The sequence below is a fragment of the Rhinoraja longicauda genome, chromosome 25 (assembly GCF_053455715.1).
Source record: "Rhinoraja longicauda isolate Sanriku21f chromosome 25, sRhiLon1.1, whole genome shotgun sequence".
NCBI classification, from domain to species: Eukaryota; Metazoa; Chordata; class Chondrichthyes; order Rajiformes; family Arhynchobatidae; genus Rhinoraja; species Rhinoraja longicauda.
Window position 1 is genome coordinate 19419665 of NC_135977.1, and position 24252 is coordinate 19443916.

At 45.6% G+C, this 24252-nt stretch overlaps 1 protein-coding gene across 3 annotated transcripts in view; it reads right to left on the reverse strand.

Moving 5' to 3' along the window:
• Positions 1 to 24252, reverse strand: part of emid1 (EMI domain containing 1) — a 232949-nt gene that overhangs the window by 82073 nt on the left and 126624 nt on the right. For all 3 annotated transcript variants that reach the window (XM_078421096.1, XM_078421094.1, XM_078421095.1), the window contains exon 4: positions 23630 to 23716. In XM_078421096.1, coding sequence (XP_078277222.1) covers positions 23630 to 23716 — 87 coding nt within the window. The remainder of the gene's footprint in view (positions 1 to 23629; positions 23717 to 24252) is intronic.

The window sequence follows — 24252 nt, forward strand, 5'->3', positions numbered from 1 at the left end:
CAAAACCAAAATGCTGGAGTAACTCAGCGGGACAGGCAGCATCTCTGGAGATGCCTGGAGAATGGGTGACGTTTCGGGTCGAGACCCTTCTTCAGACAGTGAGGTGGTGCGTCTTGTAAACCTGCTCAACCCAGGAACATGCGAGGCCTGCAATTGCAAATTTCTGAGCTTGACCTTTCATGATCAAAGACTTTTCCATCACTAGCTTGAACGGATGTCATCAAAGCAGCATCCATGTCACTGGACACACGGTCCTCTGTTGGAACTGGATGGAAAATCACAGACCTAGTAGAACTCACCGTAAAATCTAACTGAATAACATCGTAGATTTAGATCAGCAACAGACAAGGGCTGAGAAACGGCAGGTGGAGTTTAAGAGCAAGTATGGGTTGCTGTACCTTGAAAGGCCAAATGTAAGGGGAAAGTATACAGATAATGGCAAGACCCTTAAAAGCATTAATGTACAGAGGGATCTTGTGTTCCATGTCCCCAGCTCTCTGAAAGTGGCATCACAAGCAGATAAAGTGGTAAAGAACGCATATGGTAGGTGCAGTCAAAATGTAGAAACTAGGAACTGCAGGCGCTAGTTTACGACAAAAGGACACAAAGTGCTGGAGTAACTCAACATCTATGCATGTTCTCCAGAGATGTTGCCTTACCTGATGAGCTGCTCAGCACTGTGTGTCTCTTTTCCTCTCACCATTCTGACGGTTTCAATGGAGGCAATGTGACCTTTCCTTATAATCACAAAATGGCTACATCACTGATAAACAGCAAAGGAGTCAATCCCAAACACCCACGCAGTGACGATGAATTCCCTCTTGAATCCCAAAGCGCTAGAGACTGTGGTTCGATCCTGACTACGGGTGCTGTCTGCATGGAGTTTACAGAGTGATCACGTGGGTTTCCCCCGGGTGCTCAGGTTTCCTCCCGCACTCCAAAGATGTGCAGGTTTGTAGGTTAAAAGTGTAGGAAAAAAAACTGCAGATGCTGGTTTAAAACAAAGGTAGACACAAAATGCTGGAGTAACTCAGCAGGCCAGGCAGCATCTCCAGAGAGAAGGAATGGGTGACGTTTCGGGTCAAGACCCTTCTTCAGACTGATGGTTTGTAGGTTAATTGGCTTTGGTTAAAAAATTGTTAATTGTCCTTAGTGTGTAGGATCGTGCGAGTGTACAGGGTGATCGCTGGTCAGCACACACTCTGTTGGCCGAAGGGACTGTTTCCCCGCTTTATCTCTGACGTCCACAGTAAAGCCTAAAGTCCAGTCATGCACAACTGGCCACACAAAGTTAATGTTAAATAATGTGCACTCACTAGCCTTTCGTACTGTCTTACTGAATACTAACCTCCTTACAAGGAAAGCTGGATGAGAACTTATGTTAAAGTCCCACGATCCCAGTTGCCCAGGTGGCCATTATTCATGTGGAAATCGAGACGGAGTGTTGGCAGGTTGATAAGCCATCGGGGTACCACAAATGAACCTGCCTCCTGTACATTCCTGACATCTAACCATGCACGTTCTCCAGTGGGGATCATTGGAGAGCAAACAGGGCTGGAATCCCCAGGTGAATATATTGTCTCTTTGGCCCGGAATCATTGAGAAACTTTGGTATCGTTAAAGCTTTGGAGCGTAGCTGATCCCAATAACCTCCTCCCGTTCAATCTCTCCTTCCACCCATGTCTTGTTCTGATAAATGCAGAGCAGCTGTGAAGAGGATCTCCGAGCATCAATGGAAAGAAAAAAGATCAAACTGACGCAATCTCTTGGACCGAGTGCATCTACAATGTCAATAGTTTGCTGGCTAACACAGACCCACAGTGTCTTAGATCTAAAATTGCAAACTATGGGAGATACAACTTACAAAATGCTCATTGGCATAATGGCCTAAAAAAAAATGAACTGGCAGGAAAGAAGAACGGTTCATTTGTATAAAATGATCCATTCATTGTTTGGTATTGATGTACAGTAAATATGTATTCATTTTGGTCAATCGCATGGAATTTTGTTTCTGCATTGAAGCTTGTAGTTGTTCCAAAGTTTTCAGAGTTGGCATTTAATTATTGGGAAAACGAGCAGAGAAATATAGTTTGCCAATATGTTTTTCGTCCACATGTATCCCTGGCTATTGCTCTCAGTGTAAGTAAGCTTCTTGTGAAGGAAGGACCTGCAGATGCTGGATTCTACCGAAGATAGACACAAAATGCTGGAGTAACTCAGCGGGACAGGCAGTATCTCTGGATAAGATGAACAGGTGATGTTTGGGGGTCATGTCTGCAGAAGGGTTCCGGGCCGAAACGTCATCTATTCCTCTTCTCCAGAGACGCTGTCTGACCCGCTGAGTTACTCCAACATTTTGTGTCTATCTTCGTAACTAAGCTTATTGATTGATTGAAGGATGCAGCATTGAAGTGGGCCCTTCAGCCCACCAAGTCCATGCTGACCATCAATCCTCGCTCACACTAGTTTAAAGTTATCCCACTTTTACATCACCTGCTGCACAGTAGGGACAATTTACAGAGGCCAATTAACTTACAAAACTGCACGTCTTTGAGATGTGGGAGGAAATGGAGCCTCCAGAATAAACGCACAGGGTCGCAGGGAGAACATTCAAACTTCACACGTTTGGAGGTCAGGATTGAACCCGGGTCTCTGACACTGCGAGGCAGCAGCTCCACCCGCTGCATCACTGTGCCGTTACATTGAAAGATATCTGATGAAATGCCAGTTATCATTGCATTAGCGCACTTATTGGTCACAGATTTAATGTAGATCTTCCACCAGTACATTGGAATTATTGAGAATATTAAACTATTTCATTCAAATTACACTGCAAAGTCTTAACTAAGTTGATAAATATCTGCTGAGAATAGCCAGGAAATTTGCAAGAATGGAAATGACCATTTCTAGACTAACGGTTTGCAATGTGTGGCACTAATTGGGCTGGGCTTTCCCTGTGAAGATGGCTAAAAGAGACTGGATAAATATGAGGACACACGAGGAACTGCAGATGTTGGTTGACAAAAAGACACAAAGTGCTGGAGTAACTCAGCGGGTCAGACAGCAACTCTGGAGGACAAGGACATGTGACAAATTGTGTCTGGCCCCTTTTCCCGACGAAGGATCTTCTTCGGAAGAAGGGTCCCGACCCAAAACATTGCCCACCCATGTTCTCCAGACCCTGACCTCATCCTGACCCGCCGAGTGACTCCAGCACTTTGTGTCTTTTTTTGGATCAACTTGCATTGCTTTCCCTGGAACGTAAGAGGCTGAGGTCTGGCAGAAGTATAAAAAATAATAAGAGACATAGATAGGGTAGATAGTCAGGACATTTCTCCCAGGGTGGAGATGACAAAGGCCAGAGGGCATAGCTTTATGGTGAGAGGGGCAAAGTTTACAGGAGATGAGCAAGCAAGTTGGAGAGGTTAGATGCGGGAAGATTGTTCCCGATGTTGGGGAAGTCCAGAACTAGGGGTCACAGCTTAAGGATAAGGGGGAAGTCTTTTAGGACCGAGATGAGAAAACATTTCTTCACACAGAGTGGTGAGTCTGTGGAATTCTCTGCCACAGAAGGTAGTTGAGGCCAGTTCATTGGCTATATTTAAGAGGGAGTTAGATGTGGCCCTTGTGGCTAAAGGGATCAGGGGGTATGGAGAGAAGGCAGGTACAGGTTACTGAGCTGGATGATCAGCCATGATCATATTGAATGGCGGTGCAGGCTCAAAGGGCCAAATGGCCTACTCCTGCACCTATTTTCGATGTTTCTATGTTTCCAAGTCTTATCTGCTTCCACCATTATCTTTGGCAGCATGTTCCAGGTGTACTTTAGACTTTAGAGATACAACGCGGAAACAGGCCTTTCGACCCAGCGAGTCCGCAGCGACCATAGTATACTAGCACTATCCTACACACCAGGGACAATTTACAATTTTACCGAAGCAATTAACCAACAAATCTGTACTTCTTTAGAGTGTGGGAGGAAACCAGAGCACCCGGAGAAAACCCACGCGGTCACAGGAAGAATGTGCAAACTCCGTACAGACAGCACCCGTAGTCAGGATCGATCCCGGGCTTCTGGCGCTGTGAGGCAGCAACTCTACCGCTGCGCCACTGTGCCGCCCCAATCTATGCATCTGTCTGTAAGATTTACTGGTCAGTGGCATGGTGGCGGTGCGAGGTCCAGAAGAGTAAAAGGCTCAGCTGAAATGGGATGGAAAGTAATCTAAAAGGCAGGCATCACAAAATGCTAGAGTAACGCAGCGGGTCAAGCAGCATCTCAGGAGAAAAGGAATGGGTGACGTTTCGGGTCGAGTCCCTTCTTCAGACTGAAGAAGGGTCTTGACCCGAAACGTCACCCATTCCTTCTCTCCTGAGATGCTGCCTGACCCGCTGAGTTACTCCAGCATTTTGTGATACCTTTGATTTGAACCGGCATCCGCAGTTATTTTCCTACATAAAAGGCATGCATGATCATGCAAAGAAAATGGTGATTTTTCAGTACAAGTTCAGTCGGACGTTTCACACCAGGGGCTGCGTTGCCTTGCAGAGAGTCAGTGGAGAACGTACAGTGTTTGACCAAGCATGAACAGACTCGGTAAAATAAAACCAACGAGACATTATGAGTGATGGCCTCACCTTCTGCACTAAACTGGTTTCCTGGCAGACTGTAAAATGGGCTCACATCAATGTTCATGTGCATTTGATTAAAGCAGAATATCAAAACCCACTCCCTCCTCAGAAGAAGCAGATTTAAAGCCAGCCTTCATCAATGTGTCATAGATTCACTGAGCTGTACAACACAGAAACAGGCCCTTCAGCCCATCTTGTCCATGCCAAACAAATTGGCATATTTGGCTGGTCCAATTTGCCTGCATTTGGCCCATTGCCCTCCAAACACTCTCTATCTGTACAAATATGGGCAAGTATGATGTTGTAGGGATCACTGAGACATGGCTACAAGAGGACCAGGGCTGGGAATTGAATATTCAGGGGTACACAACGTATAGAAAAGACAGACAGGTGGGCAGAGGGGGTGGGGTTGCTCTGATGGTAAGGAATGATATTCATTCCCTTGCAAGGGGTGACATAGAATCAGGAGATGTTGAATCAGTATGGATAGAAATGAGAAATTGTAAGGGTAAAAAGACCCTAATGGGAGTTATCTATAGGCCCCCAAACAGTAGCCTCGACTTAGGGTGCAAGTTAAATCAGGAGATAAAATTGGCGTGTCAAAAATGTAATGCTACGGTGGTTATGGGAGATTTCAACATGCAGGTAGACTGGGAAAATCAGGTTGGAAATGGACCCCAGGAAAGAGAGTTTGTAGAGTGCCTTCGAGATGGATTCTTAGAACAGCTTGTACTGGAGCCTACCAGGGAGAAGGCAATTCTGGATTTAGTGTTGTGTAATGATCCTGATCTGATAAGGGGACTAGAGGTAAAAGAGCCATTAGGAGGCAGTGATCACAACATGATAAGTTTTACTCTGCAAATGGAAAGGCAGAAGGGAAAATCGGAAGTGTCGGTATTACAGTATAGCAAAGGGGATTACAGAGGCATGAGGCGGGAGCTGGCCAAAATTGATTGGAAGGAGGCCCTAGCAGGGAAGACGGTAGAACAGCAATGGCAGGTATTCCTGGGAATAATGCAGAGGTTGCAGGATCAATTTATTCCAAAGAGGTGGAAAGACTCTAAGGGGAGTAAGAGACACCTGTGGCTGACAAGGGAAGTCAGGGACAGCATAAAAATTAAGGAGAGGAAGTATAACATAGCAAAGAAGAGTGGGAAGACAGAGGATTGGGACTCTTTTAAAGAGCAACAAAAGTTAACTAAAAAGGTAATACGAGGAGAAAAGATGAGGTACGAGGGTAAACTAGCCAATAATATAAAGGAGGATAGCAAAAGTTTTTTTAGGTACGTGAAGAGGAAAAAAATAGTCAAGGCAAATGTGGGTCCCTTGAAGACAGAAGCAGGGGAATTTATTATGGGGAACAAAGAAATGGCAGACGAGTTAAACCGTTACTTTGGATCTGTCTTCACTGAGGAAGATACACACAATCTCCCAAATGTTCTAGGGGCTGGAGAACCTAGGGTGATGGAGGAACTGAAGGAAATCCACATTAGGCAGGAAATGGTTTTGGGTAGACTGATGGGACTGAAGGCTGATAAATCCCCAGGGCCTGATGGTCTGCATCCCAGAGTACTTAAGGAGGTGGCTCTAGAAATAGTGGAAGCATTGGAGATCATTTTTCAATGTTCTATAGATTCAGGATCAGTTCCTGTGGATTGGAGAATAGCAAATGTTATCTCACTTTTTAAGAAAGGAGGGAGAGAGAAAACGGGTAATTATAGACCAGTTAGTCTGACATCAGTGGTGGGGAAAATGCTGGAGTCAATTATAAAAGACGAAATTGCTGAGCATTTGGATAGCAGTAACGGGATCGTTCCGAGTCAGCATGGATTTACGAAGGGGAAATCATGCTTGACAAATCTACTGGAATTTTTTGAGGATGTAACTAGGAAAATTGACAAGGGAGAGTCAGTGGATGTGGTGTACCTCGACTTTCAGAAAGCCTTCGACAAGGTCCCACATAGGAGATTAGTGGGCAAAATTAGGGCACATGGTATTGGGGGTAGGGTACTGACATGGATAGAAAATTGGTTAACAGACAGAAAGCAAAGAGTGGGGATAAATGGGTCCCTTTCGGAATGGCAGGCAGTGACCAGTGGGGTACCGCAAGGTTCGGTGCTGGGACCCCAGCTATTTACGATATACATTAATGACTTAGACGAAGGGATTAAAAGTACCATTAGCAAATTTGCAGATGATACTAAGTTGGGGGGTAGTGTGAGTTGTGAGGAAGATGCAATAAGGCTGCAGGGTGACCTGGACAGGTTGTGTGAGTGGGCGGATACATGGCAGATGCAGTTTAATGTAGATAAGTGTGAGGTTATTCACTTTGGAAGTAAGAATAGAAAGGCAGATTATTATCTGAATGGTGTCAAGTTAGGAGGAGGGGGAGTTCAACGAGATCTGGGTGTCCTAGTGCATCAGTCAATGAAAGGAAGCATGCAGGTTCAGCAGGCAGTGAAGAAAGCCAATGGAATGTTGGCCTTCGTAACAAGAGGAGTTGAGTATAGGAGCAAAGAGGTCCTTCTACAGTTGTACCGGGCCCTGGTGAGACCGCACCTGGAGTACTGTGTGCAGTTTTGGTCTCCAAATTTGAGGAAGGATATTCTTGCTATGGAGGGCGTGCAGCGTAGGTTCACTAGATTAATTCCCGGAATGGCGGGACTGTCGTATGTTGAAAGGCTGGAGCGATTGGGCTTGTATACACTGGAATTTAGAAGGATGAGGGGGGATCTTATTGAAACATATAAGATAATTAGGGGATTGGACACATTAGAGGCAGATAACATGTTTCCAATGTTGGGGGAGTCCAGAACAAGGGGCCACAGTTTGAGAATAAGGGGTAGGCCATTTAGAACGGAGATGAGGAAGAACTTTTTCAGTCAGAGGGTGGTGAAGGTGTGGAATTCTCTGCCTCAGAAGGCAGTGGAGGCCAGTTCGTTGGATGCTTTCAAGAGAGAGCTGGATAGAGCTCTTAAGGATAGCGGAGTGAGGGGGTATGGGGAGAAGGCAGGAACGGGGTACTGATTGATAGTGATCAGCCATGATCGCATTGAATGGCGGTGCTGGCTCGAAGGGCTGAATGGCCTACTCCTGCACCTATTGTCTATTGTCTATTGTCTAAATGTCTTTTAAAAGTCATAATTGTATCCGCTTCTATACCTTCCTCTAGCACCTCCTTTCGGATAGGGGCGACCCTCTGAATGGAAAAGTTGCCCCTGAGGTCTACCTTAAATCTGTCCCTTCTTACCTTAAACCTGTGACCTCTAGTTTTAGAATCCATTATCCTGGAAAAAGAACTGCGACTGTTCACTTTACTCATGCTCCTCATGATCTTGGTCACCTCAGCAAGGTCACCACTCAGTCTCCTACGTTACAAAGTAAAAAAAGTCCCAGCCTATTCAACCTCTCCCTATAAGGTGTGAAAACGCACACCTCCGGATTCAGGGACAGTTTCTTCCCGGCTGTAATCAGCCAACTGAACCATCCTGCCAACAACCAGAGAGCGGTCCTGAACTACTATCTACCTTAGTGGAGTCCCTTGAACTATCTTTGATAGGACTTTACTGGCTTTATCTTGCACTAAATGTTATTCACATTGTTCCCTTCATCATGTACCTGTTCACTCTGTGTGGCTCGTTTGTAATCATGGATTGTCTTTCTGCTGACTGGTTAACACGCAACAAAAAGCTTTTCACTGTACTATGGTAGACGTGACAATAAACTACACTCAAACTCAAACTAAGCATAAAAACATAGAAAAATAGGTGCAGGAGTAGGCCATTCGGCCCTTCGAGCCTGCACCGCCATTCTATATGATCATGGCTGATCGTCTAAAATCAGTACCCCGTTCCTGCTTTTTCCCCATCTCCCTTGATTCCTTTAGCCCTAAGAGCTAAATCTAACTCTTCAAAACATCCAGTGAATTGGCCTCCACTGCTTTCTGTGGCAGAGAATTCCACAGATTCACAACTTTCTGGGTGAATTTTTTTTTCCTCATCTCAGTCCTAAATGGTAATTCAAATTTTACTGTACCTTAATAGGTACAAGTGACAATAAACTGACCTTTGAACCATTGAAATGGCCTACCCCTTATACTTAAACTGTGACTTCGGGTTCTGGACTCCCCCAACATCGAGAACATTTTTCCTGCATCTACCCTGTCCAATCCTTTAAGAATTTTATATGTTTCTATAGGACCCCCTCTCACCCTTCTAAATTCCAGTGAATACAAGCCCAGTTAGCCCATTCTTTCATCATATGACAATCTCGCCATCCCGGGAATTAACCTGATGAACCTACGCTGCACTCCCTCAATAGCAAGAATGTCCTTCCTCAAATTAGGAGCCCAAAATCGCACACAATACTCCAGGTGCGGTCTCACCAGGGCCCCGTACAAATGCAGTAGGACCTCCTTGCTCCTAAACTCAAATCCTCCCGCAATGAATGCCAACATACCATTAGCTTTCTTCACTGCCTGGTGTACCTGCATGCTTACTTTCAGTGACTGATGTACAAGCACACCCAGGACTCGTTGCACCTCCCCTTTTCCTAATCTGACACCATTCAGATAATAATTTGCCTTCATGTTCTTGCCACCAAAGTGGATAACCTCACAGCAATCCACATTATACTGCATCTGCCATGTATCTGCCCACTCACCCAACCTCTCCAAGTCACCCTGCAGCCTCATAGTACCCTCATCATAACTCACACTGCCACCCAGCTTTGTGTCATCCGCAAACTTGGAGATGTCACGTTTAATTCCCTCGTCTAAATCGCCAATATATATTGTGAATAACTGGGGTCCCAGCACCGAGCCTTGCGGCACCCTACTAGTCACTGCTCAGTCACTGCACAAACTCAAACTCCATCAAGTTAAGCCCAGCTAAGTTCACATGTAAACAGTTTTCAACAAAGTTACTCACGTTATACTGTAGCTGTTTAAAAATGTTATTCCGAACTTTGTAATTATTTACCATGTTTTACACAACGAATGGTACTTAGGACATGGGAACTAATGTTTTTTGAAAAATCTTATTTTTTTTCTTACTGCAGTAAGTTTGCTTTACTTGATTGGCCATTTTAATAAATCCTTGGTAAGTCTCTCGACTGATTAATGATAATAATCATATTAACCTTTCAACTTTAGTTAAAGCTTGGTTTGAAATTAATATTTGATGCTGCTACATATTTACGTGTAATCATTGGTTCTCAGGTTCTCCATCTATGTTTCCTATTTCCACCCTAAGGGCGGCACGGTGGCGCAGCAGTAGAGTTGCTGCCTTACAGCGCCAGAGACCCGGGTTCCATCCTGACTACAGATGCTGTCTGTCCGGAGTTGGCACGTCATCTCTGTGACTGCGCGGGTTTCCTCTGGGTGCTCCGGTTTCCTCCCACATCTCAAGGACGTGTGGGCTTCCAATGTTTGGAACTTTGTGATTTCCATTTACTAACCCATGTAAGAAAATAATTGCAATGCAAACAAATCTAGAGAAATTCAACCAAATGGTGCAGGTAAAATGAAAATAACGAAATAGGAATAGATTGGGTGGACGGAATATATCGGGTAGACGCACAGGATTAGATCCAGTAAACGCACTGAGTCTCTTGCCCAGAGTAGGGAAATCAAGAAGCAGAGGACACAGATACAGATGAGGGGGGAAAGATTGAAACCTGAGGGGTAACTTTTTCACACAAAGGGTGGTGGGTGTATGGAACGAGCTGCCAGAGGAGGTGGTTGAGGCAGGTTCTATCGCAACGTTTAAGAAACAATTAGACTGGTGCATGATTAGGACAGGTTTAGAGGGATATGGGCCAAACACAGAAATGTGCAGAAGGGTTGCGGGTCAACATGTTGGTCGGTGTGGGCAAGTTGGGCTGACATGCTGTATGACTCTGTGAGATTTTGAGCGGCTCAAAGGATTTTCAAACAGCTCGGTGAAGTGAACCGACACTTTGCAGGGATCATGGGAATGGGCACATGGTACTCATAATATTCCATTATTTTCTTGTGGCAGCTGCTTTTAAACTAAATCGCATCCTATCTGTTTGGCAAACACTGCCAACAGCCTGCAATGGTTTCCTTGCAGGCATTTGTAAAGGATTTTGTCTCAGTTTAGTTTAATGTGCTGAAAAGATCAACAATGAAATTAACTTTGTTGTTTTGACAGGATAAAGCCAAAAAGAGAATTGGCTGAATTAATCTTGGCATGAGCTGGGTCTCGCTGGGAATCCAAAAGCTGAAAGGATTTAGTTCTCTCTGTGTCCTTAAAGATTGGCGTGTGCTGTCTGTGGTTTATTCCGATGGAGGTTCTAGAATTTAACTCAACTGGAAGTCATTGAGAAATTTACCCTCAGGAAATTGAATAACAGCGAGTTTTTTCCTGGTCAGTGGAAGGAAAAGGCTAGTCAGACTGAATGTGTGGTTAATTTGTGCTTCCCCTTGCACTGGTATCCAGCGCACTGCTTTAGAGAGTCAGGAAAATAACTGCAGATGCTGGCTCAAATCGAAGGTAGACACAAAATGCTGGAGTAACTCAGCGGGTCAGGCAGCATCTCAGGAGAGAAGGAATGGGTGACGTTTCGGGTCGAGACCCTTCTTCAGACTGATGTCAGGGGAGGGGGCGGGACAAAGATAGGATGTAGTTGGAGACAGGAAGACAGTGGGAGAACTGGGAAGGGGGAGGGGAAAGAGAGGGACAGAAGAACTATCTGAAGTTAGAGACGTCAATGTTCATACCGTTGGGGAGGGAGGGAGGGAGCAAGGGGAGAAATAGGTGCGAATTCAGGTGGGGCAGGGGGTGGAAAGGGAGGAAAAAGGGGAAGGGAGGTTTGCTGTTTAGTAACCTAAAATTTGTGAATTCAATGGTCTGAAGAAAGGTCTCGACCCGGAACATCACCCAATCCTTTCCTCCAGAGATGCTGTCTGACCAGCTGAATTACTCCAGCTTTTTGCGTCTATCTTCAGTTTAAACCAGCACCTGCAGTTCCTTCCGACACATCAATGTTCATACATTTGGGTTGTAAGGTTTGTCAAGTGGAATATGAGGTGCCGGAAGCTTCTTGTGCTCGATTCCAGCCTCCTAGTTTCCTTCGAAATCCTACTTTTAACACCGGAGAATGAATCCGGAATCTGGAAAACGCGGCACGATTGATGCGAAATCTGTGGGGTTTGAGTGATGTTCCGAGGTCATGAAAAGCCTAGATAAGGAGGATGCGCAGAGGATGTTTCCACTCGTGGGAGAGTGTAGAACTAGAGGGCACAGCACCCGTGAAGAGAAGGACGGACGTTTAGAATGGCGATGAGGAGGAATATCTTTAGCCGGACGGTCGTGAATCTGTGGAATTCTTTGCCACAGGAAAACAACTGCAGATTCTGGCTCAAATCGAAGGTAGACACAAAATGCCACAGACGGCCGTGGAGGTCTTCATTGGGTATTTTTAAAGCAGATCTTTAAGGTTCCTGATTAGTAAGGGCATCAATAGGTACGTGGAGAAAGGGGGTAGAGAGGGAAATCTAGATTAGGCATGATCGAATGGTGGAGCAGACTCGAGGGGCCAAATGGCCTCATTCTGCTCCGATGACTTATGATCCTTATGAAATGCTAGGAGTCTGCCAAGCAGACCCGAGAGAGCAGAGCCCTGGGGTGTGTTTAAAACACACACAGACACGGAGAGAGTTCTCTTGTGGCTAAGAGGTGGCTGCAGCAAATCAAAGTGCTGGCAACGTACTGACATCGTCTGGAGACCAGTAGCTGCTAATTAATCAAACACACAGTGCTGGAGGTGGAACTCAGCGGGTCAGGCAGCATCTGGGGAGGAAATACACAGCTGCAGCGTTTCAGGTTTCAGACCTTCCTCAGACTGATAGACCGACAGTTGCTAGTTAATAACTCGGAGAAGGTTGGAGGGTCTATATCATCGGGATATTTAGAAGACGTAAGTAAGGAATTAAATAAAAAATCCCTAAAGAAATTAAAAAAACAAGAGGCAGAAAGTTCAGTTACATCTCCAGCGTATAACCCCTTTCCCATTCCCTGAGGTGTAGGTTTGTTAACATGCAGTTTACTGACAAAACCAAAGTGTATCAGGTTGAAGTGTTTAGCGAAATATTTACTTCTGATTGAGCTTCCCTCTTGCTGCCAAGGTCTTGCCCAGGTCAAGGGCTTGCAGACGGATTTAGTCTGTACGGTTTCCTCTGTTAGTGAACCAAAAATACATGCACGACACCCGTCCAACCGCTGTTAACCACTTTTTCAGCTGTGTACGATCGGGAACATAGACAGAGAGAGGGAGAGTAAAAGCAATGGCATTACATTATGTCCTCAACATGTTTAGGCATTGATTGATTGAGACTGGATATAAACTGCTCAGTGTTTGCTTTTTGGGCATTTAAGTCATCACTCAAGCGAAGCATGTAGAATTATGTCGGAAAACAAACCTCCCCCCCTCCCCCCCCCCCCCCCCCACCCAAAAAAAAGTAAAAAGGCCCACATTAAAATGCAGATGTGTAACATTTCCGCTGGCAACGTGCGCAAAAGCAGAGAGACTTGCCCAGTTCCTATAAAACGGCTCATTATGTGATTCTGGCACCGAGCGCAAAATCTCACCATCGATTCCAGATCACTGGCCAGTGTGGAGCAGACCGCTTGCAGTCTTGGTGTTCGTTCCCCCCACCACCGGCTGTGTCCCAGCCCCTCTCCTGTCCATCTCCAAGGCCTAACCTCTCTCGCCTCCGCCGCACCATGAAGCTCTGCCTTTGGCATCGCCAGGTCATTTTGCTTCATTACTCCCTTGGCCAACGTCCAACTTCCCAAAGCTTCGCCGCGCTGCCCACTGCGTGTCTTACCCATCAATCATCTCTCCCTTGTTGACACTGGATCCCTCTCTCCCAATGCCTAACATTTAAATACTTATCCTCATGTTTCAATCTCTTTCATGAGCTCACCACTTCTACCCCCCCCCCCCCCCCCCCCAGCCATGCAACCTAAGTGTGCCTTCCACTGTTGGCTAGCTGACTCTAGTCCATCACCTAGAAATTGAAAGTCGCAGTGACTCATAGAATTGCTATGGCCCGCATCTTCCCGTCTCTGGGGAAAGAGTCTACTGGGATAGTACTGCACTTCTGGGTGGACCGAACGGTCCACCCAGAAGTGACGCCTCCGCACGGTAGAGGAGGGGGCGGCTGCCGGAGGGGAGGGGCGGTGCGTTTGCGGTGTTCGCGGGTCACGGCGTGTGGGAGGTGTGTCGGCCCTAAGGCAGCGGGTCGAGCGCAGCCCGCGGCGGCTGCACGGGGCGGCGGTGGAAGGAGCCGACGGCAACGCCCTGGGCCAGGCCGACCCCTACCTCATCCATCCAATGCCGCCACCACCCCGGCCCTTAAAGTTACAAAAGTGGAAAAGTAAGAAATACATCTTAACTGGATCTTATCGAAACGTATAAGATTATTAAGGGGTTGGACACGTTAGAGGCAGAAAACATGTTCCCAATGTTGGGGGAGTCCAGAACAAGGGGCCACAGTTTAAGAATAAGGGGTAGGCCATTTAGAACGGAGATGAGGAAGAACTTTTTCAATCAGAGAGTTGTGAATCTGTGGAATTCTCTGCCTCAGAAGGCAGTGGAGGCCAAGTCTCTGAATGCATTCAAGGGAGAGCTAGATAGAGCTCTCAAGGATAGCGGAGTCAGGGGGTATGGGGAGAAGGCAGGAACGGGGTACTGATTGAGAATGATCAGCCATGATCACATTGAATGGCGGTGCTGGCTCGAAGGGCCGAATGGCCTCCTCCTGCACCTATTGTCTATCTCCTTGAGCCAAGATCAGACTTGATATTGGCAGAGATTTGAGATGGCGCAAGATGAGACGCTGCCATGTGGCGAATCTTTGTGTGCGGTCCCAGAAAGGTGTTTACCATCATCCACTACAGTCAATGCACCCGTTACCTGTGCCTGACAGGTGCCGTCCTCATGTATGGCATGACTGTACACATGTTTGCTAAGAGTGTACTGTGTATGGTATGACTGAACTCTGTACAGTATGACTGCCCGCATGTATGGCATGAGAGTGCACATGTGTGGCATGAGAGTGCACATGTGTGGCATGACAGCACACATGTACGGCAAGACTGCACACAAGTATGACATGCCTGCACACATGTACGGCATGCCTGCACACATGTGAGGCATGACTGCATGCACATATGACATGCCTGCACACATGTGTGGCATGACTGCATGCACATATGACATGCCTGCACACATGTGTGGCATGACTGCATGCACATATGACATGCCTGCACACATGTGTGGCATGACTGCATGCACATATGACATGCCTGCACACATGTGTGGCATGACTGCCTGCACATATGGCATGATTTGTCCGGATAGCAGGAAAAGCAAAGCTTTTCACTTATCTCTGTTCTCGTGACAATAATAACAAACTAAACTCTATCATACACGTCAGATTAAACCATCAATTTTAGAGGTTGCTTTGTCAGATTAGTTCACGGTATTCCTCACATCAATTTGAGCAGCTCATCGCGCAATTCAATGGGGTGTCTCTTTATATTCAGATCATTATTAACACATTTAACAAAGTTCTTTATTGAGCATGTTTTAATGGCCTTTGACCGGAGGGTTTTGTATTTTAAAGCATGACATTTTTACCCACAAGAGAAGATAAAAGTTGTGCTCCTCTTTAGTGCTGCCCCTCGTAAACTGGGATAGAGCAGGTCAGGTCTATAGCAGGAAATAACGACTCACTCTCGTGTCAAAACCCGGTACGCACAGGGTTCAGAGGAAAACTGGGGAACAAAGGGAAGGATGGTGTGCACAGCGGGAACATCCTGGCTGCTCTGTCACCAGGTTTAGACCCTGACACAACCTATTGACTGTCAAAGGCAAGGGCGGCGCTGGTGGTGGTAGCCGAGGGTTTGGTTGGCGGGGATGACATCAGCAGGGGAAGCACATGCTGCTCTGGTGAAAGGGCAGATCTGAGGAAACTAAGAACAGGAAGGAAAAAACCAGGGCCCATGATGCTGGCTATGCTGGTTAAATAATTATCAATATCCAAGGGACGTTTTATGGTTTGAAGCCCCATTAACCACTGCTAAAGTCTCAAGAGTCAAGAGTGTTTAATTGCCATAAGCACCGACAGCGGAACAATTAAATCCCTACTTGCAGCCACATGATAGGAACGAAAACACATTGCACACATATCTAATAAACAAAAATCCAATAAATTAATAAACCCAACATTACAGGTTAAAGGGAATAACGTTTAGTGCAAGAGATCAGAGGTACAGCGTTTAAAGTTTAGAGATTCAGCATGGACACAGGCCCTTCGGCCCACCGAGTTCCATGCTGACCACCGATCACCCATATACAGTTCTATGTTATCACAGTTACGCATCCTACACACTAGGGCCAAGTTAAAGAAGCCAATTAAGCCCCTATGTCTTTGGAATGTGGGAGGAGACCGGAACACCCAGGGTAAACCCACGCGGTCACAGTGAGAACGTACAAACTCTGTATAGGCAGTATCCATGGTAAGGATCAACCCCGTGTCTCTGGCGCTGTGGGGCAGTAACTCTACTGCTGTGCTACTGTACTGCCCTTGTATAGTATCGATGGTTGACGGGAAGAGGCAGTTCTTGAACCTGGTTGTATCTAATCTGCCTTTGTCAGGCAAAGTTCATTTTTCACTGCAGATGAGGTTTGCAGAATAAACTAAGCCTGGTGAGTAACTTTAAATGAAGGTTGTGTTGGAAATAACTTCCAACCACATTAATATACTTGCTGGCATGCTGTCTGGAAGATTAAATCTAGCTACCACTGTTTGGAAACGGCATTTAAACACACCTCCGGAGGTGGAGGAACGCTGCGACGTTTCCCCTCACGCACTGCAGGACTTGACCTTTTCTTTATTTACAATAGAAAAGTATTGAACGGTCAGCACCGTGAATCAGCGTGGAGAACAGGAACTAACAACTACTGAAAGAGAAGCACCCTTCCCTCTTCCACTGCCCGATGCTCTCAGTTCTACGGTCAACAATAAATTGGTGCACAGATGTAAACAGAACTTCAAGTCGTATAAACTATTTGTTTTAAAATCTGTGTACATGACGACCTCCATACCAAGCCACCCACCCAACTTGTGAGAGCAATTCCAAGGCTGACTAAAATCCTCTGCATGAGATGGGCAGCGAAGTGGGTAGAGCTGCTGCCTCATAGTGCCAGAGATCCGGGTTCGATCCTGAGCTCAGGTGCTGTCTGTGTGGGGTTTGCACGAGTGACCCTGTGACCGTGTGGGCTTCCTCCGGGTGCTCCCAGATCCCAAAGACGTGCAGGTTTGTAGGTTAATTGGTTTCAGTTAACTGCCCCTAGCGTGCAGGGAGTGGATGGGTAAGAGGGAATAACAAAGCACTCGTGTGAACGGGTGACCGCTGGTCAGCATCGACTCCTTGGGTCGAAGGGCCTGTTTCCAAGCTATATCTTTCAATCAATCAAAGCGAAAGAAGGCCAGATTTCTACGAGTCCCATATTTTCCCATTGTTGATGGCTCAAACCTTAAACCTCACCACCTCAGGCATGTAAGAAAATAACTGCAGATGCTGGTACACATCGAAGGTATTTATTCACAAAATGCTGGAGTAACTCAGCAGGTCAGGCAGCATCTCAGGAGAGAAGGAATGGGTGACATTTCGGGTCGAGACCCTTCTTCATACTGAGTACATCCTGAAGACCTCAGGTATGTATTCATTCAGCGATCAAAGCTTCATTATTTCCATTGCTACAACAAAGGCAGATTGGTATTTTTTGCCCGAATGACACTTTTTCTTTTAACTGGCACATTTTGTGATCACATTCATACCATAAATGAGTATGTGTAGGAAGGAACTTCAGATGACGATTTACACCGAAGATAGGCGCAAAATGTTGGAGTAACTCAGCGGGACGGGCAGCATCTCTGGAGAGAAGGAATGGGTGATGTTTCGGGTCTGGGTACACGAGTCTGAAGAAGGGTCTCGACCTAAAACATCACCCATTCCTTCTCTCCAGTGATGCTGCCTGTCCCGCTGAGTTTCTCCATAAATGAGTACAACAGGCAGTGCAAAGAAAGGGTGCAGAGTGTAGAATGTGATGTTACTCCTACAGAGAAAGTGCAGTTTAAAGAAAAGTGCAAGGGATACCGTGAGGTAGACTGAGGGATCGGCAATAAACCCTTAGCATGTGAGAGGTTCATTCAAGAGTCTGTTAACAGTGGGGAAGAAGCTGTTCTCAAATCTGGTGGTACTTCCTTTCAAGCTTTTGTATCTTCTGCCCAACAGGAGAGGGGAGAAGAGTGAATGATCAGGGTGTGCATGGCCTTTGATTAGGTCGGCTGCTTTCCTGAGGCAGTGTGAAGCGCAGATGGAGTCGATGGGGAGGGGAGGGGAGGCTGGTCTGTGTGATGGACTGGGCTGCGTCCACATCTCTCTGCAATTTCTAGCGGTCTTGGACAGAGCAGTCCCTATACTTCCTGTGAGACACCGGCTTGTTTTGGAGATTGAGATGACAATAGAAAGATAACTGGCACCATTTTTCATGGAGAGTTTCCCTGGTGCTTGACTCAACATCTCTTGAGGAACACTAAACTAGAAAGCTATTGACTGGTCATTACAACAGGGACAACATTAAGACAACACTAAGGTGGCAAGGCCACCAGCCAGAATCAAGGACGAGTCTCACCACGGTCACTCTCTTCTCCCCTCTCCCATCAGGCAAGAGGTATAGAAGTGTGAAAACGCACACCTCCAGATTCAGGGACAGTTTCTTTCCAGCTGTTATCAGGCAACTGAACCATTCTATCAACAACTAGAGCAGCCCTGAGTGACTATCTACCTCATTCGAGACCCTTGAACTATCTTTAATCTTACTTTACTGGACTTTATCTTGCACTAAATGTTATTCGATTTATCATGTATCTGTACACTGTAGATGGCTCGATTGGCCATCTTACCAGCAACTAGAGAGCAGTCCTGAGCTTTTATCTACCTCATTGGAGGCCCTCGGACTATCTTTAATCGGACTTCATTGGACTTTATCTTGCACTTAATGTTATTCCCTTTATCATGTGGATGGGGCGATTGTAATCATATATTGCCTTTCCGCTGACTGGTTAGCAAGCAACAAAATAGCCAATAGTCAATAGTCAAGTTCATTTGTCACCTCCACATAAATGTGCAGTGAAATGAAAGATTACCCACAGTCCAACAATAAAAATAAGCAATAACACACACAATCAAAAACCAACACCAAACAAAAAGAAACATCCATCACAGTGAGTCTCCTCCAGTCCCCTCCTCACTGTGATGGAAGGCCAGAATGTATTTTCTCTTCCCCTGCCGCCTTCTCCCGCGGTCAGGCTGTTGAATTTGCCACGTTCCAGGTCGCGCCGGACGGTGAAAGGTCCACAGTGAAAAGCTTTTCACTGTACCATGGTACACGTGACATTAAACTAAACTAAACTAAACTAAACTCAGTGTGTAGGAACGAACTGCAGATGCTGATTTACACTGAAGATAGACACAAAAAACTGGAGTAACTGCGGGACAGGCAGCATCTCTGGAGAAAAGTTCTCTGATGCTGCCCGGCCCTCTGAGTTACTCCAGCTTTCTGTGGCTAAACTAAACAAAGAGCGACTTCATTGTAAAAGTAACACGAGGAAGATACAGAGGCACGGAGCTAAGCATCATAGGAATCATTTTTTCTCCCTTCTTTGAGTAACTATTTTAATTCACCCATGTGGTTGGATTTGCTGTGGGAACATTCGCCCAGACTTAAATCCTAGGCCAAGATTTCCTGAAAAATTGTTTTAACAGCAAAGCCCCATCAGGCAGTTATCTCCACCAAACGACTGTGCCAATCAGAAATCCGCTCGCTGTAATCCAAGCATGCTGTTCTCGTATTATATTTCCCGATCGTTCCAGTGGATGCATTTTACCGGTGCCAAATCTTATGGACGGTGTAATTTACAATTGTTTAAGAAAAAAGGTGGTAAAGATTTTTTTTTTCTTCTTTTAAATGGCACGAATCAAGGTCCTCAGCTGTCAGTTTCCACAGCCAGATCGCAGTTTAAATTGGCTTCGAAGGAGTAATGGTCTTTCAGCGTCGTTGCGAGCAGCCTGGAGCTGCAGCGTTGTGCTCAGATGCAATGGCACCCTGCCAGCATGGATGAAATTTATGTAACAAAAACTGCAAGTGCAATAAAACACGAGGAATTATGAAAAAATACCTGTGTACATTTCCGATATAGGGTATCGTTATGAAAACAGGGGAGGGCGATTCAGACCGTGTGTGGAGATCTCAAGGTATCATTTTCTGCGCCACACGAACGAGCCAAAACGCTATCAGGTTTCAGCAAAAGGATTACCCTGTCAGTTTTATTGCTGGAGATAAATGTGTGGCAGGAACAGAACGGTGCTGCAGTGCCTTTGTTGTAAGATATAAAACTGGGCTACGAGCAGACCACTCCGCGGCAGAATTAAATAGGAAACAGAATAACCTTCCGGAGAGGTATCGGCATTTTCCATCCTCTATTTTCAGGAAATCTCGAGGTGATCATTCTTCCTGTGTACAAAGTCCAATTCTTTTTAGGTTTCTGATTCAAAATCTATTTAGCTTCTGGGTCATAACTGCAACATCCATGGCACCAGGTTTAAAATATTCTCCCTGGGCTCTGGATATTGAGGCCAACAAAAATACATGGAACTGACTTAATCTATTAACAAAGCACAACCGAGATTAAACCGAGAACATGGCTGGCTGGAGTGCCTCGGTTTTACGTTGTCCTCGCCACTTGCCAATATTTATTTTCTACATCTGGGATGCCATTGAAGAATTGTCATGGTGTCAAAGAGAGATACAGCACAGAAACAGGCCCTTCAGCCCACCCAGCTCATGTTGACTGCCAAGCACCCATATTTCCACTGGGGGCAGCACGGTGGCGCTGCGATAGAGTTGCTGCCTTACAACGCCAGGGACACTGGTTTGATCCTGACTATGGGTGCTTGTCTGCACGGAGTTTGTACGTTCTCTCCATGACCTGCGTGGGTTTTCTCTGGGATCTCCGGTTTCCACCCACCCTCCAAAGGCGTACAGGTTTGTAGTTTAATAGGCTTTGTATAGTTCTAAATTGACCCTCGTGTAGGATAGTGTCAGTCTGCGGGGATCGCTGGTCGGCGTGGACTCGGTGGGCCGAAGGGCCTGCTTCCGCGATGTATCTCTAAACTAAACTAAACTTACTCTAAATCTATGTGTAGAAAGGAAGTGCAGATGCTGGTTTATGCCGAAGGTAAGACACAAAATGCTGGAGTAACTCAGCCGGGTCAGGCAGCGTCTCTGGAGAAAAAGGATGGGTGACGCTTCGGGTTGGAACCCTTCTTCAGAAGTGTGAAGAAGGGTTCTGACCCGAAAAGTCACCCATCCGTTTTCTCCGGAGATGCTGCCTGACCCGCTGGGTTACTCCAGCACTTTGTGCCGAGCTACTCTAAATCTATGCAACATGCAAACTCCTCAGGGACAGCACGAGGGGGTCAGGATTTAATGGGGGTGTGCCGTGCTGTGAAGCAGCAGCTCACCTAGCTGTGCCACAGTGTTCTGAATCTTGGAATCAAAAACATTTCCCACATTTTAGAGCACACTTGTATATCCACAACACCTTGTTCAGGGTGAATTGGTTCCCAGCAACAGACTGGGGTTTGATCTGGGAGATCCCCTTTAGATCAAGCAGCTGCAGAGATAACGCAGCTATTTGACACTCGTTGTAAGAGTGGCCCTGGACAGCTGTACCTCTAAACCATGCCAATCAATATCTCCTGCTCTATAGTAGGATCATACAGGAGAGGACATTGGATTGAGTTGATTTATTGATTAAAAAATACAGCGTGGAAATAGGCTCATTCCCCATCAAGTCCATGTCAACCATCGATCACCCGTACACACCAGTTCTATGTTATCCCACGTTCTCATCCACTCCCCACACACTGGGGGCCAGTTACAGAGGGTCGATTAACCTACAGACCGTAATGCCTTTGGGACGTGGGAGGAAACTGGAGCACCTGGACGAAACCCACCGGGTCACAGGGAGAACGTACAAACTCCGTACAGACAGCACCCGAGGTCAGGATCGAACCAGGTTCCCTGGTCCTGTGCGCCACTGTTCCATGGACGTGGAATGAATCCACAAAATGCAAGATAAAAGTACACAGCTAAGTTTCTGGACTGTGCAATTCCACCTGAAAATGAGAGTTATTGACTTCCATTTCAGAAAAGAAAACCATAGACCTGGGTTTAAGAAGCAAGAGATCTTCTATCTCCTCTTGAAATATTCACCAAATATAGTGTTTTTAAAAGTCATATCAAAGTGACCATTCCACCAATGCAACTGATGGCAAAGATTTACAGATTACCCACAAATACAACCCAGAACTACAATAATTATCGGTACATTAAATCAATTTGTAAGTAAAGCTGGAATAGAAAGGCTGTGTTGAAAGTGTGAATCTCACAGAGGTCCCTCCTGACCTCGCTCAACCTATCCCACCAATTATACAACTATTGGTTATGTTCTTCTCTCCAAGGTCTTTGAATGAAAGTCTACTTCCCCGCGTAACCCAACATACACAGTGCGGCACTGTGGCGCAGAGGTACAGCTGCTGCCCTACAGCGCCAGAGACCAGGTTCACGGGTGCTGACTACGACCACAGTGAAGATAGACACAAAATGCTGGAGTAACTCAGGGGTCAGGCAGCATCTCCGGAGAAAAGGAATTAGTGACGTTTCAGGTCCAGACCCTTCTTCAAACTCAAGTCTGACGAAGGGTCTCGACCTGAAACGTCATCTATTCATTTTGCCTCACCCACTGAGTTACTCCAGCATTTTGTGTCTATAATCATTGAAAGACGATTAAGAGATATGTTTTAGTTTCTGCATATTTATTTTATATAATCTGCCAAATACAACGGTTTAATTGATATAGCTGTTTGCCCCAACCATTGCCTAAAAATAAACACACAGCTTTGTTGTTGCAATTAATAAAATAACATTTGAATTCTGCCAAGTCCAGTCTCTGGTGATGTAGAAATATAGAAAATAGGTGCAGGAGGAGGCCATTTGGCCCTTCAAGCCAGCACCGCCATTCATTGTGATCATGGCTGATCGTCCCCAATCAATACCCCGTGCCTGCCTTCTCCCCATATCCCTTGATTCCACTAGCCCCTAGAACTCTATCTAACTTTCTCTTAAATCCATCCAGTGATTTGGTTTCCACTGCCCTCTGTGGCAGAGAATTCCACAAATTCACAACTCTCTGGGTGAAAAAGTTTTTTTCTCAACTCAGTTTTAAATGGCCTCCCCTTTATTCTAAGACTGCGGCCCCTGGTTCCGGACTCGCCCAACATTGGGAACATTTTTTCCTGCATCTAGCTTGTCCAGTCCTTTTATAATTTTGTATGTTTCTATAAGATCCCCTCTCATCCTTCCAAACTCCAGTGCATACAAGCCTAGTCTTTTCAATACAAGCCTAGTCTTTTCAATACAAGCCTAGCCTTTTCAATACAAGCCTAGTCTTTCCAATACAAGCCTAGTCTTTTCAATACAAGCCTAGTCTTTTCAATACAAGCCTATTCTTTCCAATACAAGCCTAGTCTTTTCAATACAAGCCTAGTCTTTTCAATACAAGCCTAGTCTTTTCAATACAAGCCTAGTCTTTTCAATACAAGCCTAGTCTTTTCAACACAAGCCTAGTCTTTTCAATACAAGCCTAGTCTTTTCAATGTGATGGGAGATATCACCCCGTGAAGCATTGTGAGCCAAGTGAACAGTGCACCAGGTGGTATTATCAACCGCACATCTGCCTACTCCTTGCAGGAGTCAAACCATATGATGCAGCCACCAACAACTGGAACCCTCCACCTCCCACCATTTGTCCCCAGCAGAACAGAGGCGAGGTCCTTACTTGAAAGGTCTCCTGATTTTGCTTGTAATCTGCGGATGTGAGATATCTGACGGCCACCATCCAAGGCCTCCAGGAAATTTCCAGTTTCTGGAATAAAATGCACAACAAATTTTAGTAATGTTAAAGTAATACTGTTTTTGGAACATATGCTTTTAAGCAGAACTAGATCAATTTGCTTGCTTCAAAACATGAGATACTACTACAACTAGGTTTAGGTTTATTATTATAAGAAAATAACTGCAGATGCTGGTACAAATCGATTTATTCACAAAATGCTGGAGTAACTCAGTAGGTCAGGCAGCATCTTGGGAGAGGAATGGGTGACGTTTCGGGTCGAGACCCTTCTTAATTAGGTTTATTATTGTTGTGTACACTGACGTTTTACATGCAAGCATCAAGAGTCAATCGTGTTTTATTGTCAAATGTCCCAAACAGAACAATGAAATTCTCACCTGCTGCAGCACAACAAACAGATCTGATATATCATGCAAAGATACAATCAGTTGAAACTCAAGTACAACAGAGCAATGGGAAAGATGCAGGGTGCAGGAGGTAACTATTTTTAAGAGTGGTTCACAATTCAATGAATTTTATCTTTTGTTTGCAATCTGTCTTTTTGCATA